Source organism: Fusarium poae, chromosome 4 (assembly GCF_019609905.1).
Source record: "Fusarium poae strain DAOMC 252244 chromosome 4, whole genome shotgun sequence".
Taxonomy (NCBI): domain Eukaryota; kingdom Fungi; phylum Ascomycota; class Sordariomycetes; order Hypocreales; family Nectriaceae; genus Fusarium; species Fusarium poae.
The window spans coordinates 1,278,664-1,297,180 of NC_058402.1; the positions used below are offsets into that span (position 1 = coordinate 1,278,664).

The window sequence follows — 18,517 nt, forward strand, 5'->3', positions numbered from 1 at the left end:
GGAACTCTCACCATGTTTCCTGTACTCAACTAGGTAGAACATTGATATGTGCGATTGGGTATACTTTAATTGAAACACTGGTTCTGGATTTAAGCTGGGTCTAGTGACATGATCAACAAATGGTCGGTGATAAGAAATTACTTTATTTCTTTGGGTCTAAATCATTGGGTATAAACTACTCTGTACACTTCCAAATACTATCGTCAATGTTGCTGATGGCGTCTGTATAAGTTTTAATCCTCGGGCCGATCCCATCTTTTCTTTCGGGAATACTGCTTACAGGCATCTATGCGAGTGATTATCTGTAGGATCAGCGGTAGATCCGAAGAAATTGCATGTTGATCTTATCTAATGCTGGAACTGACGGGGTTTGGAGGCTCTGCTCCTGGTCTCGCCTGTTAGAAAGACCAGTTAGCCCCAGGTTATACCCGGGCTGCTGATCAAGCTGCTTGTTGCGAGTGAACTCACCCACAAAACTATACAAGCCACTCTTGAGCCACGCTGGCCATTACAGTTCATTAGCTGCGTAATGCATACATATACTCTCGTATGTTGAAAAGCACCTTTCACTAGGTGTCGTTGGCTTTATGATTGGGCGTTTACTCGTCTTTGCCGATACTCCTAGCTCAGCGGGTCGAGCATCCCAGTTGCCTCCATGCGTGCTCGAACCTCTCGCACAAGAGCCTTTGCTTCTTCGACTTCAACACCGTCTTGACATAACTCTCCTGCAAGACGAGAGGCTGTCATGTAATCTCCGGTTCGCATCGAAAACCTGGCAAGCCACATGCGCGCTTTGCTCGTGGCTGCGGTGACTCCTGTCCCCTCGTTGTTTGAATTCTCATCGTTCTCGGCGCCATTTTCAGAGCCAGCTGGCGAGTCATTGTGAATAGCAATCGACTCCGCCGGATCGGCTTCAGCACCGCCAGCATCACCACCATCTTCTTGAGCCACACACAATTCCATGTATGACCTGGCCTCCTCTTCTTCATCCAGATGATCGTACATGACTGCAATCTGTAGGAGGATATCAGGATCCATATGGCCAGTGGCGCTACGGCTACCAAGCAGATCCCCGCTGCCGAAGCTACTGCCCACATCGTAATATGCATCAGCGAGCAGTGCTCGTTTTAGCGCCTTGATACCGTCACGCTCTCGGCCCATCTTCTGTAGACACGAGCCTACGGCCATCCACATTTTGCCATCCCACGGCCGAAGACCAGCGGCCTTTTTGTAATACCATAATGAGTACGTATGCATCTCCAACATCTCGTATGTTTGACCCAGGCCGTACCAGGCCCGATAGTCCCGACGGTTCACGTCGACTGCCCGGCGGTATGATTCGATTGCTGCATGGGTATTTTTGAGTTCGACGTATTCATGGCCCATCAGGGTCCATGCTGAGAGACATGACCGATCAAGTGTCAGAGCACGTCGGAAATACTGGACGGCTTTCTCATGCATTGAGAGCAGAGAGTAATAATTCCCAATCACGACACAAGACTCAGGTCTGAACTTGTCGACACTGGAGCAAAGATGTGCGAGGAATGCTAGCTTTGGTCGAAGATTGAGGACGTAAAGAATATTTGAATAGTGGTCCAGCGAATCCAACCTATGGGGATGGAGTGCCAGCAATCGAGTAAAATGCTGTTCAGCAGCCATCAAGTCCTTGGCGTGATAAGCTAGCAATGCGTTGCATGTGAGGAGGAAAGAGGATGTAGGGAATATTGAGAGGAGTTGTTCAAGAGAGTTGGCGAGACCAGGACCCTGCTGGTAGAGTTCAAGAGAAGTGTGCAAGTGAAACATGTACGAGACAATGTTTTGGGGACAATGCCTTGATATTCGATTCAACTGAGTGGGTGTTAGTAACTCAAAGCGTGTTAGACAATTACATGTATGACTTACATCCTCAACTCGAGATATTAACGACGTCATTTCCAACCAGCAACCCCAGTTCATGGTGTACTTGTGCACGCTTCGGATAAAGTATTCCAATGCCTTATCATCGTTCTTTTCTTTGGCGAGCACCATTCCATATCTGCCAAAAGCGATCAGTTGAGTAATTATAGAAACAATAATTTCAGCACTCACAAATATTCAAGCCACCCCTGACTGCCCAAGACTTCATCATCTTCTGTCGTTCTCTCTTCGAACCAAGTCGCTAGAAAGTGGCCTATCACAAGTAACTGCTTGTTTGCCACTGTTCCAAGGTCCTGAGGGCCCATAACCATCTCAGAATCTTCGTTTCTGCGCTTTTCCCCTGACATGAACTTGGCGTAGAGTGCTAGGAACAGGCTCTTCTGGCTGAGTTTAGGAAGTGGTACTACGCCTGATGCTTCGGGCGCTTTGTTTTTACCCTTGCCAGTTGCAGAAGATGCGGAAGCATGGTCCACCCGTGAGGCAAGGACGCTAGAAAGAAGTGAGTCTGGGAGAAAAACTGCAGCGCATCGATCGTATTCTCGGCAATCGAATAGAGACTTGGCCAAGAGGTATTTGCTCAGCTCTCTAGCCTCAAGTATCGCTTCTTCCGGGTCGTTGTTGGCGGCGAATATGGGAGAGACATGACTGGGATCTGCGGGATTGATGTTTTCCTCATCATCATCGGTTTCGGGAAGTGCATTTAGTAGTTCGGCGGCCCTGGTTCTGTTAGTTTATGCGCCGGTGGGAACTATTGATGGGAGGGTTGTACCATTTTGAAGATTGATACAGGCATCTTTCCGAACATTTGACTACGGCATCTTGTAGTGCAGCGCGTAACTGTGAAATTTCGTGGGCGCTGAGAGTCATGGTTTGTTGTTTTGAATTGTTGGTGGGGTAGCTTTGAGATGGAACAAAAGCCCCCAAAGGAATGCGCAGACACGCTATGTTTCAAGAGCTGGATCAGTAAATATCTAGAGCTCTAACTGAGTTTACAGGTACTCGAGACACAAGAATTGGGGGTTGTTGAGGGTCGTGAGGTGAGGACTGAAGGTGTCATGAGCATGACCGCTTAGCGTTGGACTATCATCATGTCAACAGCTTAGGCGCGCATCACAGGTCCGTGCATCCATCACTAAACACTGTCTTACAGCACTGTATGTAGTACAGAACGAATATTAATGTGAACCAAAGCCGTTGAACTTATTATTCGTCATTGGTAGTACAATAATTTCAAAAGTTTGCTACTAAACAAGAAGAAAGTGTCTGGTGATATAAAAATGACTTTGTTTTCTCTAATCTGTCTGACCAATATTGCAGCCATCCACTTCCATTCACTTACACTCATTTCCAACGTTAGATGTTGTGTCACAACGGCTCCAGTAGAAACTCAGATTGGCCAATACTCCGAAAGTTTGGTGAGACAAAGGATAAATTATCAGCTTTCTTTATGGATACAAAGGTTTTATTTCGCATCAGCTCAAAGCTGACAATGGTCTCATAATGGTGTAGCTTGTTCAAGAAGCAAGGATAGCAAATTGTAGAATAAAGTCGAGTATGATCACCTCAATCATGCCTTGTCTACTATCATGATAAACTTTTCTAACACCCTTCTACGACTAGTGTGGGATTGCTAAGGATTCTGTGTTTGACTATATACTTCGCCTTTCAGCTACCAAACCGACAAGCAATATATCGAGGAACGAATCTACCAGCGTTGAGGAGAACGGCACAATGTACCCTAACAGAGCTGTCAGGATATTCCCCTGTTTGATGTGTTGGACACCGGAAATCAAGTGCCCCAACTACGTGTTCCTCAAGCGAAGTATCTGTGTTGATTGCGAGGTAAAGCAAACCCATTCATATCTAATTCTCCCGGCACGCCGCGACCAAGTTTCACAATCTAAAATCTTAATCAGAGAATGCGTAGACAGTACGGCGAAAATGAACATATTGCCTCACAGGTCCACGAGACCCTTGTGCGATACCTTCTCGATAAGTATTCCGAGAAGGAGGGTATCACCTACGAAAGAATCAACGCGTACATCACAAACGCGAAAGAAGTCAACGTGGACAACGTTCTGATTGTGGCGCTGGACTATATCTTTCGCAACTTTAGCGAACTGTATCATGCGGTATGCGATGCCGTTGAGATGGCAAGGGATAGGGGTCCTGTACGATGGACGCCAGATAATTTGGCCGAGAGACTCGAGATGGTGAAGAAGGAGCAAGAATGGGAACAGAAGAGGGATACATGAATGAACGATGAAGCCTTTTGGAAGGATAGGCAAGTGCTAGTCTAGTAGAGCTCTGGGTGGACGATCTAGAACTTGCTGTTGTGGATTCAAAACCGTTTTCTTTTTAGAGCTGGGGCTTAGTGAAAACGATCGAGCTGTCAACTTTATTTTATATCTCACCGAGTCACGGCATACCCGTACCATCCATCTTCTCTGAGTAGACTTTGCCCAATGGCCCATGCCAATGGTGCCACAGGAACTGAATCAGTCACCGGGGAGCTTCCTGGGTAGACTCTTGCCACAACTGATAACCGTTTATTTAAAGGTAGTGTAAGCTCTTCTAAAACTGAGCTGTGCCCTGTACACTCTTGTCTTCACCAACCTTTGCAGATCCGGTACAGAATACTCTCTGACCAATGGAATGGGACGAGTGGCCCGGTCAAACAGCATGTATCACAACGTTCGAATGGCTGTGAATATCAGCGATGTCTCACAGAACGAACGTCAGTTACAACATTGTACAATCCTCTGCAGCACGTGCGAACCGAATCATCGCGGTATCAAGGCCCGTCACGGTCGGCGAAATAAAAATGGTATAAGAGCGAGTGCACAAGACATGACATGGAAAAGCAAGCCCAACCTTTGGCCAAGCATGTCTCAAAAGAGCGATAACTTCGTAAGCGATATATCGATTTCAAGCCTCCTCGAAGAGGCAGAAAAGGAACAAAGCCCACAGAAGATTATGCGTTGGCCCTGTAATCACCACTGGGGTAGCAGGAAGTGTAACGAATATGTCGACTCCTTGGGAGCAAAGTGCCTGGACTGCACGGTATGTACATGCGCGTGCATGTTCCTGTGAGTAGCCGTCATTGATGAGACGTTATTAACAAGACTCGCCAATCCAGGATCGCAAGGACATGGACAGTACGCCAACGCATACTCGATTTGCGCATATGTACGATGTGGAGCAATTTGTTGAAGGGTTTCGCAATGCAGGACTCAATGCAGCGTGCGTCGTTGAGATGATGAAGGACGGCGCATCGGAAAAGTCCTTGCGTGAAGCATTATGCGTGATTCAGGAGAACGATGCTGGATGGTATGATAGGATCAAGTATGTCGTCCCACAAGGGATTAGTCGGTACAAAGCAGAAGAAGGTAAAGGTGAGGCGTTGATGTATGTACAAAGGAGGTAGACATGGAGTTTGGAGCTAGAAGTCCGTGGGTTGCAGAAATCTTGATACAACTTCAGAAACAAAATAATTTAACTAGTATTTATTTTATACTGTCTTAGGCCCTCCAATAGAAAAGAGCCTCGTGATAAAGAAACAATGTAAATGCTGCTGGGTAGGCCTGGGAAGGTATGGGGAACCCTTTAGGTTGCATCCTCACCGTTGAATAAATCCTCAACTGCCGCTAATTTCCCCAAATCTCACCGCCTAATTAGGTTCCCTGGTCCCTTAAACTTGCCATGTTGGTCCTCACCGAACAAGTCAAGAGTGGACGACGGGATATGCACGATAATTACCGGGCCATTGGGGTACCAGAAAAGTTGGTCACTGTAAGCATGAGAGACGAAATTACTAAGTCAGCTTATGCCTTGTAGACACTACTCTTGACTCATTTATTTTTGTAGCCCAAAGCTCGATAGCCAACTTTTCTGCTGGCATTCAGTTTAGTAGGAGGGGTTGCTGGCCTATTGCCCCTCTTTCCTAATTCTATTCGCGAATTGGAGCAGGAGGGGCGGCCCGTCCACTGAGTTAGTAGGTAGTTGCTACCTACTGATCGACTTTGGCTCTAATTTCCTTCTTCTTTCCTGCTCATATAAAGCGGTCTTCAACTACTCTGGTTTCCGACTTGAATACTACTCACACAAATCACCAACAATGGCTCAACAAACTACACTCGAGGAGTTCAACTCCGTCTACCCCAAGCTTGAGGAGGCTCTCCTTGAACATGCTCGTTCTTACAAGCTGCCCCAGGAGCAGCTCGACTGGTACAAGAGAGTAAGTTCCGGATATGAAGCTATTCTCCCTAGAAACCAGCTAACATGTCACTTCAAAGTCTCTCGAGGTCAATCCTCTAGGCGGAAAATGCAACCGCGGCATGTCTGTCCCCGATTCCGTCTCCCTCCTCCTCGAGAAGCCCCTTTCTGAGGAGCAGTACTTCCAGGCCGCTACTCTTGGCTGGATGACAGAGCTTCTCCAGGCCTTCTTCCTCGTTTCCGACGACATCATGGACACCAGCATTACCCGTCGTGGCCAGCCCTGCTGGTACCGTCAAGAGGGTGTTGGCATGATTGCTATTAACGACGCCTTTATGCTCGAGGCGGCCATCTACACTCTTCTCAAGAAGTACTTCCGCACCCATCCTGCCTACGTCGACCTCCTCGAGCTTTTCCACGAGACTACTTTCCAGACCGAGCTCGGCCAGCTGTGTGACTTGCTCACCGCCCCTGAGGACCGTGTCAACCTTGACAACTTCTCCCTCGAGAAGTACAGCTTCATCGTCGTCTATAAGACCGCCTACTACTCATTCTACCTCCCTGTTGCGCTCGCCCTCCACCAGCTCAACCTCGCTACCCCAAGCAACCTCAAGCAAGCTGAGGATATCCTTATCCCTCTCGGAGAGTACTTCCAGATCCAGGATGACTACCTCGACAACTTTGGCAAGCCTGAGCACATTGGCAAGATCGGTACCGATATCAAGGATAACAAGTGCTCTTGGCTCGTGAACCAGGCTCTCGCCATTGCCACCCCTGAGCAGCGCAAGATCCTCGAGGAGAACTACGGCCGCAAGGACGATGAAAAGGAGAAGGTGATCAAGAAGCTCTACGACGACTTGAAGCTTGAGCAGCTCTACCTCGACTACGAGGAGACGGTTGTTGGCCAGATCCGCGAGCGCATTGCCAACATTGACGAGAGCGGTGGCCTCAAGAAGACCGTATTCGAGGCCTTCCTCGCCAAGATCTACAAGCGCAGCAAGTAAACTGGATTTCAAATGTAATAAAGAGGACATGAGATAGACGGCTGAAGTGCAAAAGTTACTTCTCTAGCGAAATCGTCAAATCAAAGTATAGATTCATAGTAGAAGGATGGTACCGGCCCATCATGTGCACAATACCGTGTCGGTCATGAACTCCAGATGAAGATTTTGATGTCCGAAAAAAACTCCTAAGTACAAATGAGACAGGTATTGTTAAACCAGGAACGACAAACCCAATATCCAGTCATCTATCAAACTTTTCCAAATCTGTACCTCTAGGAGTCTTAGTCCAATCGGCTTTTCCAACACAGGAACCGCAAACCCATGACAATAGAAACCCTTTGACTTGAAAACTAGAGGCATAACTGCGTAAATCATAACGACATTCAGCGCGTCAACTATGAATAGTAAGAGATTTCACCATCGACCTAAATTCTTGATGGCTGACCGACTGTTCCAGCGCGGTCGATCAACGGGCCCCGCGGTCGAGGATCACGACCACGGGACTGGTCGATCGGCGCCGTCATCTCTCGGCGTAAAGAGCGGATTGGCACAGGAGGCACAGGAGGAGCATGGCTTGGTGGCGGCTGCATTCCTGCAGTGGACCGGCTCCGAGGGCGGCTGCCCATATTCATGGTAGAGGATGATGAAGGGATACGAGGCTGGTTGATGAGACCAGAAGTGCTGCGAGTGTTGAACATATTGTTGCTTTGACCACCTGTGGCAAGGCTAATCAGAGGGCCGCCTGTCGGAGCCTTAACACCATGACCCTTATTCTTTTCACGCCAACGAGGTGGTTCTGGGAAACTGTTGGTCAGGTTTACCAACGGCTGTGGGATGTCGGGGACCTTTTCGGTCATTGGTCGTCTGTTTGTATCCCGAAGAGATTTGCTGCGGTAGCTTGGCCGAGCAGATTGGTCTGTACCTATAGGAAACCACGACTTCGAGTCTGTCGAGGATTCCTTGGGGGTTGTAGGCGAAAGCACGCCGCCATTCAACAAAGAAGGACCCTCTGTGAAAGCTGCATTCGTCGAAATATAGCTGTTATCGACTGGCGTCTTCTCATGAACCTTGCGCTTCTGCTCGTAGCCCTGGCCCAGCAGCGACGCCCCCTTCGTGAAAGCGGAGTTCGTATTGGTGGGACTGACCACGGGTGCTCGTTCTGCTATTTTACGTTTCTCCTCATAGCCTTGACCCAATAGTCCAGTTGACGAAAACTGTTTTTCGTCAACCGGTGGTGACCTGCGCTTGTTATGTACTGATTTGGATTTGGACAAGACATTGGATTGTTTGCAAGTGGCTTTGCGAACGAGCCCAGTCTTGAACTCGGGGTCGGAGTCGGGCTCATTTTTGTTTTTGTCCTGTTCCAAATCCTTACCAAACTCCTCTAGAGGCTTGTCAAATCGGTCCATATCGAGGAGTGGCTGGAAAGCTCCTATTGTGTATGGGGTCTCATCGACCGAGACTTGTGTGCTATGTCCTTTGGCAGCCGTACTCTTAGATCTGGACATGGCCTTTGGAGATGTACCGTTGCCGAAGCCCATAGAAATTTGAGGTGCTTTATCCTTTTTGTCTTTTTTCTCAAAGTCAACTTGCTTGTTGACCAAGTACCAACTTCGCCAGCGTTGCACAAGCTCCAAGAAGCGCCTGGCAAGTTGTCCATCCTCGGCACAGAAGAAATGGACAAAGTTTTCGCCATTGGGGAACACGAAGGTCTTCTGCTGGCTTTTTACAGCATAACAGAAACGTCGCGGTGCTTTTAAATGACGCCTGGCTTCACTCTCCCTTGGTGTGTAAATATCAAAATCTGACAGATGACACAGAACAGTACTATCCTTGTCTGAAGCCTTTGAGTCAGGCTTCTTCGAGGCATACATCTGGCCGGATTCTAGCAGAGTGATCCATCGTTTGTTCCATTTGCCTGGTCTTGATGAATGGTACATTTGCAGAGAGAAGCCAGGAGGGGGCGTTGGAGTCCGTGGTACTGATTTGATGTCAAGATCGGGATCATCGCTCTGCGAAATATCATTGGTAACAACCAGGAGTGAGTTTTGCTGGTCACGATCCCATGAATTCATGACATCACGGATGCGCTCGTAACGGCGAAGACGTCGCTCGAGACCCAACTCGACGTAGCATTCGATCAAAATGCTGGCCTTGGGGTCAACATCATGACTTGTCAAGTTGGCAGTCGAATAGATAATATCTACGGGAGAAGTGTCGGCATTGACGGGTAAATTGATCACGGATGAGAGGCATCGTACACAAACACGCTGGAGAAGAATCACTATGTCAGTTACCTGTAGCGCAATCTTAAAAGCAGTATGAGAAACTCACCCTTTCACCTCCGTTTATGGCAGACGCTGGTGCATCAGTGCCCGGCACTATGCCTTTGCCTCCCTGCGCTATAAAGCTCATTTTTTCCGGTGAAGAAGAGTCCTCAGGACTGTTGGGTCGGCTGAAATCCAAAGAAGAGATGGTCGGTGCCCCAGGGCTTGGCGTGCTGGGTTGGCTTGCTACAGCATTCGATCGCCTGGTGAGGTAGAGGAAAGGAAGCTTGTCAAGGACAAATAATCGTGGGAATCTTGGAGAAGGCGTTGGAGGTGGTGCGTATAGGCGCGCAGGGTCACGCTTCTTCTGCTCAGCGGCAATGCGATCGTTCTCAGCCTCAAGACGAGCAACTTCGTCAGCCACACGTTCGGCTTCTTGTTCTTGTCGCTCAAGTTCTTCTCGTTCAAGTTTTGCAGCGCTCTCAGCAGCTTCAGTGTTGATGCGTAAAGCAAGGAGGTTACGATGCTTGAAGCGTGCAATGTCACTGGCAGACGGTACTGTACGTAGTATAGGCGACTCTGGCGCTGGGAGGTCGAAAATAGAGGTTGATGGATGATGTTTGAAAGAGTCCAGGCCTCGGGGACGACTGCGACTGCGGCTAGGGGGGCTTCGGCTAACACTACGATCACGACCCGTTGGGTGCGCAAAATTCTGTATGTAGTCGTGATTTAGAGTTGGCGATCGCAGAGGTAGAGGTTTGGAAGCTAAGGATGAAAGCGATAGTGGTGGGATGTTTGTAGTTTTTGGCAATAGAACATATGACGGACTGGCCAGGGGGGTACTGGGGACACTGGGGCCAGACGGGACAGCGGGCGACGGCGCGGTTTGAGAGTCTGGCGCTAAATTTAAATTACTTGATGCGCGAGCAAAGCTTTGTGCATATGGTGACACCAACGCCGACGGAACTGGCGACCGGACGACTGAAGGCCCAGATGACAAGGAACTTTGGCGGTGTCTTGTTCTTCCATTGTCGGTGTCAACTGCTCCCACCGCAATTCGTGGAGAGAGACTGCCAATCACCCCAGTCAAGCTCTCCGCTAGACCCTTGAAAAATTCTGCCCCACGAGTACCGACTGAAACAGAGACCGGGGGCGGTGATGTTGGGAGTGGCGGCGAGAGAATACGTCGCCGTTCTCGTCTCAATGTGAGTAAAGAGGTGACACTTTTGGATCGACGCCGGATGACTTTTGTAGATAATGTCGGCGAATCCAGTCGTGGGTAACAGTCTCCATCAGCCAGATGGGACTTTTCCGGTGGTGAGCTGGTGTATACTTCGAGAGTTCTTTGAGATACAGAAGAAATGCTTTTCTCATGCAATGCTCGATATTTGGACAAGTCTGGTATGGGCGGTTTCTCGTTGTCAATTGGATACAACAAGTAATCGTGAAATTGCACCGGGACGGCCGCAACCGCCACTGACGATGCCATATCAAAAGCGCCGCCGCTAAAGAAAGTGTTCCTGCAGTGGTCGATGGACCCTTGAATAATAGCGCTGATGCAGCCCTATCGGAGCAGCGACGGTCCTGAAACGCTCCAATATTTTCGGTTCGATCCGCCGTTGTATTTCGAAGATTGGTGAGCGACTCGTCAATCAGAAGGGATCGTCAACAGGGTTGCTTTCTGGAAGGATGGAACGAAGCTTCGTGAGATATGGAGGTTCACACAGGGTGAATTGTTTCGATCTCTGACAAGAAAATCAATACTTCGCATTGATGAAGTTACTTGGAAAGATAAATCCCAACTTGTGATTTCCGGAGATTCTAGAAGCAGTCGACGAGAAAGAGAACAGAACAAGCCTCAAGGGGGGACTCCTTCTCTACTAAAGAACTTATCACTATGAAAATAATCTAGAGCTCCTGAATACTATTTTCTCCCTCGATAGAACCAGCTCCTTTTACTCAGAATCAAGCAATGCAATATAATTCGATGTAATCAAAATGTGTAACTTGCAGCAAATGAAGCCGCAAGCTCGGAAATTCAACGATAATGCAACAGTGTCAACAGTAGTAAGAGCAGTAACGCCACAGGGCTCAACATAAGTCCAAACCTATAATTCGATGTAATAGTAGAGATGGTATGCAGACCTTGCAATAGTAAGAGCTCTGGTATGAAGCCAGATACGTACCTTGGATACGGAGGGCCGAGGTCCAAGTCATCCCTTGTTAAAGTGGTTGAGCGGCAAGCGCCCATTCCATTTCAAACAGCGATGCGATTGACGAGTTTATTCCCCATATTCTATCGGCGATCAAACCTGCTTTCTTTGCCCGCCGGGTTTATGGAAACCCGACACCGCTTTCTTAGCAACCATTGCTCGAGGACAGAAACGTACATATCTATTTCGAAGTACTAGGTCGAATATAATATAGTCTGGTTTTATAAGAGTCTACCTTGAAACGATCCATACTATAACCTCATGGCATAAAGCGTTTATGGGTCAGGCATTGATATTGCTTCAGTACGCTAAAAGACAAAGCATCACTTTTAGTACCTATTCGACGGTCTAGTGCGATCGAATAGACGAAGCCCATATGAAGGGTTTGAGGCTCCCTCTTTCTTTTGTGTTGGGATCTCACCATGGCATGGGCTACAATTTGAGACATCCCCCCTTTTCCACCGCCAAACACCACCCAGACCACTTGAAGAAACAGTTAGTCTCATCCGAATCTTGTATTCAGAACACATATCTGACACAAATTTGACCAATCGTTACTGGCGGAGACAAATGTGTGCGCCCTTATTTTCGAAACGCGCGAACCTCGCGTCTCCACCATCCTTTAAAGTCGCACGTTGAAACATCGATTCCCAAGTCCTTGAGCGCCTTTGTGCTGAGATGGCAGTCGTAAGGTCGCTGCACACTGGCATTCGGGTCATTCCCCTCTGTGTTGGGTGTGATCCCTTCTGTCGACAGACCCATGATTTCACCAAACAGAGCTACAATCTCATACTTGGTCATTCGATCTTCAGAAGAAAATTGGAGGATACTAGGGAGAGATGCCCGGCTGTTGCTTGGGGTGTCGAGATACTTGACTGAAATGTCTGATGAAAATTGTCAGCAAGAACCTCCTGCTCCTGAGAAGTTGTAACAGAGCCTGGACAACGCCATGGTTTGCCCGATACGGGTTGGTTCAAATCATGTAAGACATACCGTGACAAACTCGACCAATGTCTTCCGTGTTTGTGGGATAACGAATAGCCCAGTGGTCCATGCTGATTTGAGCTCCCTGTGTTTGTGCTTTCCACAAAGCGTCCATCAGAACGTTGACTGCACTCTCAGACGGTGTCTCGGCGTTTCCATAGAGAACAGGAACTCGAAGCACAACACCCAAGCCTTCCTTACCAGCTTCCTTGAAGGTTTCTAGGACAGCACGTTCACCATCGAGTTTAGTCTGACCATAGAGGTTGGTAGGCCGGGGCTCAGCATCAGCTTCGTATGGAGCATCTCCGGGCACGCCGGGGAAAACATAGTCAGTAGAAATGTAGATCACAAAAATATCCCTTTCGGCGGCCAGTTTGGCGAGTGCCTTGCTCGCAGCGACATTGAGTGCTCTGGCTCCCTCAGGGTCTTTGTCAACCTTGTCTGGGAATCGCTGTGCAGCGCCTTTGAGAAGCACAATAATCAGTACTTATATGGGCCAAGAGCTACACAACGACTTACAGTGGACTATGACCTTGGGTCTGCGCAAGTTGGTTGCAGAGGTTAGCCTGATGGCGCGATACTGGGAGGGGAGTGCACTAACTTGGTATCATCCAGAAAATTCGTTACTTCATTTTCATTTCCCAAGTCAACTTTGAAAGTGCTGATTCCATCTGCACGGGAAAGGCCTGTTCCCTTGACCTCCCAATTTTTGAGACCAAAAGCCGCAGATACCTCTCGACCCAAGAGGCCAGTGGCACCTGTAACGAGGACAGTACGATCAGACATGATGTGATAGTCTGCGGTAATTATCCTCAAGTTTGAAAGCTGCCGGTCTGAGGTTTGGTTAGGTATAAGTTGATGAAAGAAGTATGATGAGAGTTGAGACGTCATCGCCTTTGGATAAGGTGGGGGTCGTCATGAGGGGCAGAAACAGTGTTACACTTGTCATGAGAGCTCTGTGATCCTCCTCACCCTACAGCTGAAGGGACAATCGAGAACTTGGATTGCAATATGGCTTTTATGTTATAGCAAGTATGAATACTTGAGCTGTGTTTAAAGGAACTATTACTTTGTCTTATCAACTCAACAAAGTCGGCATCCTGCTGTCAGCAGTTCCACTTTCTCTTGACTGGCCTTTTCTTTAGCTTCCCGTTCATCTGTCATGTTTATTTATTACAATTTATAACATCTTACTTCTTTATATTAATGTACGTGTCACTGACAAATTATTTCCAAATGAGTCAAATCTTGACTGACATTTGCTAACGAAGTATCGCACTCGTCTGTCCAGATTTTACGTGTATCTGAAGGTGTAGGTTAGGGGCGCTATATCTGATATCATAAACCAGGGTGCCTTGCCTAGTCAACTCATGATTTGCATTCGAGTACAGATTCAGATCTAGCTTGAAGTTGATTGAAACTGATATATCACATAAAATAGATTGTCTAATATGCACACGGGTGCGGACGTTTGAAGCGACAAATAATCAAGTAGTTGGTTCGGGTCGGTTAACCATGTGATCGGATTTGAAGGAGGTGGAGACTTTATATCCTCGGGATAATCGAAAACTTATAGATAAATCGCTCGCTGGTTGTACCTAAATCCATTGCTCTTGATTTTCCGTTCTCGCTTTTGATTCATGAGTCTTTTGTACCCAAGTTGTGTGCAATGATGTCTGGGAGAATTCACTGTTAGTATTTGTCTCTCTCAAGGCCCATTGGATTTTTTTCTTCACTGACCTTGGCGCTGATTTGTATTCTGTATCCTCATGAGGTCGCTATTTGCAAATACCAGGCTTTAAAGTGAATGGCAATGTTGACTGACCTTACCACCCAAAAGAGCCTGAAAACAGTCTTATCTCATTATATCAAATCTCAACAAACGATTGCAATTATCTCTCATCAACTTGGCGACGTTCATTCAAAGCCAGCGATTGGCTGATAACACATACACCAGTGCTTGCGTTGAGGAATCGTCATGTCGATTTTTTTCCTTGGGTGCTGGCGCGGGCGTACTGGAGATAGGAAACGCAAGGAAAGGGAGGATGTCTACGCCAGCATCGTCATCGTCGACATACAAGTTCGCTAGCAAAGTGCTCGATGAAACTTCGTATATCTATGTTTAGTAAAGGCCGATGATGGGTCGTGCTGGACATATAGAACATATCCTCAACATAATCACCGACCTGGACATGCTGATTCAGTATATAGATACCGATTCCGGAACCTCGATGATTCCGATGTGTAATATTTGCTGTGGAATAGACTTGGGCTCTAGAATACACCTTGAACAGTGAGCAAATCTGATAGGAGTCAGACTTGATGAGTTGAGAAACTCACTTTGTCAGATCGAACCACAACTTCCTGAGAATTAGCACGGTTTAACCTGGTTCAAAGGTGTCGTAGTGGTTCGCCCGCTGCCTTATCCCCCAACGGTTGGCTCATCGCGTTCCTATATGATACAATGTCATATTGATAAGAGGTCGTGTATAAAAAGCAGGCATACTGGCCTATCGAGTACGGTCAACGAGGCATAGCGAAACAGGAAACAACGGCTTATGGGTACCAATACCCAAGTTCATATCTGTTCAAACTATTTGGGAAAAAGAACGAAGCATAGCTGGTTGGCCAAGGTCGTACAATGCGCTTCGGATCACAACCGAGGTTATGCTCAACCACATTGTTATGGAGTTGAGACTACGATCAAAACGAGGCTGGGAGAATTCCGTCATTTCAACACCACCTCAAGCGCGTCGCTCAACTTCGAGCTTTGTTTTGAAGGTCTGATGAGCCCGCGTCCGTTAATGGAGCAACTGACCCCTGGGACTACCTACCCACCCCAGCAACTTGACTTGTTGCTTGTGTACCCAAGAAATTCTTTTGCCTTCTATCTAAAATTGCGGTTAGCCTAGGACTTTCATTGCGAATGTTACCTTGTTGGTCATTTGCTTACTCGTTGATGGGCAGAGATAGGTCACATACACGTTGTTTCTGAGCACTTAGCCGAGCATTGCGGTATGTATGTGACAAATACCAGAGTCGGGTATGTAGAGGTAGCTGTGGATTGGAAAGATCGGAACACGAAACTGAAGATACATCTAACATTGCGATGTTGCTCGCTTGGTATCTCGTGGAGAGAGTGACCACAACCTAAGCCGGGTAGGCAGGGAGCTACCTTCCATGAGGTACTTGAAGTGCTACGGCCTCTTAAACATCAACAGTCCATCGGAGATGTCAGATACTACAGGGAAATTGTCGAGGCAAGAACTGAAAATAAACACAGGGGGCGTGTCTACCAGCCTTGCCCATGTAGAAGCCGCATACGTCGTTTTGTTAGTGACTTGTGTCGCGCCTGCCTAGTAGTCAAATTCTTCCCCAGCCATCCATCACCTTCTGCCTCTGTCAACTACCTAGGTGGGTAGGTGTCTACTAGTCCTTCTTGCCACCACCCTTCTTAGCTATCGTACTGCTCTCGAACATCAGATTTGGACCTACACAATGAGTCGTGGCTTTTGCCTTCTCATCATGAATATATCCTCTACCTCCTTTGAAGACTGGAAAGCACCTGCCAAATCATCATCATCATCATCCTCTACCTCCAAGTTCAACGATAAAAAACTGTCACGAGATCCCTCTCAGCGACTGCCGAGTATATACTCCTGCCATACCGAGTGGACGAGAACTGAATATTACCATATGTTTATTTAGAAATTGCGGACTTCGATTTTTTGTTGCTGCACTGGAGTCCTCCAGTTCTCTAGTAACGATGTTCCAAATGAACCTGCACTATTGTGCCAAACGAAAGTTCTTTCCATCATACGACGCTTCCTAGGACACTAGCAGACCGGTCAATCTTTCAACCTCATGACTGCTGCCATCACGCTCGCATACGCTAAGTAAACCAAGAGTTGTTTGGTGAATCCCCGAACGAACCACTGAATGAGAAAACCACCTACCAAAACAAACGATAGGTATGTTACAATTGTGCCCATCGGTGTCATTGTGCTAAGTGTCAATATAGCAACTGGTGCTGACACGAAGATGCAGACAAAACAGTTGAAAAGCCCAACGATTGCGAACCTAGCATATCTTCCCGAAATGAATGTGATCGTGATACCGCCTTCGTTCGACACGAGGTTCATGTCTCTCTACTGATGTGTCAACAACTCATCTCAGCCATAGTATTTAACGATCAGAAAGAAACTTACCATGATACGGAGAGATAAGGGATGGTGAAGCAGGTAGCAGATCCACTGATCCGGTTTGTCTGTCTTATAAAGAGAGGCCCAGTCTTCGTTTTTTGCTCTGAGGTGAATTCCTTTTTCTTCCCCCCATTTCTCTCTCGCAAGATACAACGAATTGTTTAAGAAAACCCCGCTTGGCTCATCAAGCTCCATGATCTTGCTGAATTGGTATCCGAACTGATCTTCATTGTGTGTTAGTAAGATACCCACCGCAAAAAAGAACAGAATGACTTGCAAAAGCGACCAAGCCTCGCCATGAACCTCTGATGACATTCTTCGAGGTCTTCATCATCCGACTCTACCTTGTTTCTGAGCACGGTTGCATCTTTTTCCAGATAATTTGCTTCCAAATCCACGCACAAACTACCATTTTCGACATGGCGACGAAAGAGGATATGGGTTGGGTCTTGGTCTTTCCAAGCGGCTAACTCCAATAGTTTACCCCTGCCTTACTTCAATATCAGCAGCCAACTACGAACTCCATTTGGTGGGGATCATACCATATTCAGCATTCTCTTGAGATTCGGGATCTGATGAAAACGATCAGGATACCGAGTTTTATTTCAATAATTTAGAAACAAACCTTGTCTGACTTCTTCATTCTCTGTCTGCTCATCAGTACTTGCTGCTTGACTTTCCAAGTTGCTTGAAGCGTTTGTCATCTGAGGCAACGAACTTGGGGTATCGACAGGGGACATGATCAAAGAGTACCTTGAGGTTACCTGCTAATGAAGCCAGACAGTAGGATACTCGAGAACGGGGTTACCAGTGCCCTTATTTATCTTCGATCAATTTCTAACATCGGAACGTCATCTTGCCCTTCAATTATTATTGCACAAGAGGGAAGCGTATAAGACCGAAGCACCAGGACTTACTATTCGACGATACACAGCCTCCCAAGCCAAACCGTCGCACAAAACGAAGGAGATGGCAAACAACCTACAAGGTGGTATTGAGAGGATGACATGCTTAGAACGACATTCAACACACTTTACAAGGCTCAACCAATTGTATCTTGATGCCTTGCAGCTTGTAGGGGTGGTGAAGAAGAACTTAACCATGGCGGAAGTAGCTGCGTTGTACCTCCAAAGTCCAGGGGCGTTTATCGCTCTCATTTGTCATTTGAAATACACTCGTTGAGACAAAGCCGCGTTAATTCTACCATAGAGGTTTCAGCTCAATGCTACCGCGCTTACAAGGATTACAACGACATACCAACATAACAAGAGATTTCTCTCAGGACTGAAAAGCATAAGCGAATAATGGGACTGCATGAAGTTCCATCACTACAAAGACATATAGCAACATTATTTTCGACAAGATAAAGAGTTATCAAGTATTCAGAACTGGCAAAGTCTGATCATCCGGGGCTTATACAATCTAGTCTGCTGTTTTAACCCATGATCGAAGAACTATAGAAACCAGAAGAGACTTGAGATGTCCTGCACATGCCGACATCCTCCAGAAATTCCACAAGTACCCGTCTCTCCAAGAATGATCCATTGAAAAACAAGGGATATCTGTTCTGGCATGATTAGCTTTCTTCGTAAGAAGAGTTTGCCATTCGTCTATGAATGAACCAAGAGAAACTTTTGGCTTTGAGGTCTCACATTTTATGTACTGGAAGATCTAAATTTGAATCCAGGTTTGACCACTGGAACGAATTCCTTCTT

At 47.1% G+C, this 18,517-nt stretch overlaps 7 protein-coding genes across 7 annotated transcripts; 3 read left to right on the forward strand and 4 right to left on the reverse strand.

The window, feature by feature from the left end:
- Positions 1-621: 621 nt before the first annotated feature.
- FPOAC1_010521 (uncharacterized protein) lies at positions 622-2,784 on the reverse strand (the record flags this gene model as incomplete). Its single annotated transcript, XM_044854910.1, has 4 exons — positions 622-1,848; positions 1,903-2,035; positions 2,089-2,634; positions 2,687-2,784. 4 exons carry the CDS (start codon positions 2,782-2,784, stop codon positions 622-624), a joined length of 2,004 nt encoding a protein of 667 aa, XP_044702223.1.
- Positions 2,785-3,836: 1,052 nt separating this feature from the next.
- FPOAC1_010522 (uncharacterized protein) lies at positions 3,837-4,172 on the forward strand (the record flags this gene model as incomplete). Its single annotated transcript, XM_044854911.1, has 1 exon — positions 3,837-4,172. One exon carries the CDS (start codon positions 3,837-3,839, stop codon positions 4,170-4,172), a length of 336 nt encoding a protein of 111 aa, XP_044702224.1.
- Positions 4,173-4,803: 631 nt separating this feature from the next.
- Positions 4,804-5,344, forward strand: FPOAC1_010523 (uncharacterized protein; the record flags this gene model as incomplete). The annotated part of the gene is made up of 2 exons (XM_044854912.1): positions 4,804-4,980; positions 5,057-5,344. 2 exons carry the CDS (start codon positions 4,804-4,806, stop codon positions 5,342-5,344), a joined length of 465 nt encoding a protein of 154 aa, XP_044702225.1.
- A 690-nt stretch (positions 5,345-6,034) lies between these two features.
- On the forward strand, positions 6,035-7,136 carry FPOAC1_010524 (uncharacterized protein; the record flags this gene model as incomplete). Its single annotated transcript, XM_044854913.1, has 2 exons — positions 6,035-6,154; positions 6,213-7,136. 2 exons carry the CDS (start codon positions 6,035-6,037, stop codon positions 7,134-7,136), a joined length of 1,044 nt encoding a protein of 347 aa, XP_044702226.1.
- A 425-nt stretch (positions 7,137-7,561) lies between these two features.
- FPOAC1_010525 (uncharacterized protein) lies at positions 7,562-10,892 on the reverse strand (the record flags this gene model as incomplete). Its single annotated transcript, XM_044854914.1, has 2 exons — positions 7,562-9,406; positions 9,471-10,892. The coding sequence occupies 2 exons, from the start codon at positions 10,890-10,892 to the stop codon at positions 7,562-7,564; spliced, it is 3,267 nt and encodes a 1,088-aa protein (XP_044702227.1).
- Positions 10,893-12,198: 1,306 nt separating this feature from the next.
- Positions 12,199-13,386, reverse strand: FPOAC1_010526 (uncharacterized protein; the record flags this gene model as incomplete). Its single annotated transcript, XM_044854915.1, has 4 exons — positions 12,199-12,500; positions 12,610-13,062; positions 13,120-13,139; positions 13,202-13,386. 4 exons carry the CDS (start codon positions 13,384-13,386, stop codon positions 12,199-12,201), a joined length of 960 nt encoding a protein of 319 aa, XP_044702228.1.
- Positions 13,387-16,304: 2,918 nt separating this feature from the next.
- On the reverse strand, positions 16,305-17,542 carry FPOAC1_010527 (uncharacterized protein; the record flags this gene model as incomplete). Its single annotated transcript, XM_044854916.1, has 6 exons — positions 16,305-16,436; positions 16,557-16,748; positions 16,809-17,026; positions 17,089-17,292; positions 17,345-17,374; positions 17,428-17,542. 6 exons carry the CDS (start codon positions 17,540-17,542, stop codon positions 16,305-16,307), a joined length of 891 nt encoding a protein of 296 aa, XP_044702229.1.
- Between the last annotated feature and the right edge of the window lie 975 nt (positions 17,543-18,517).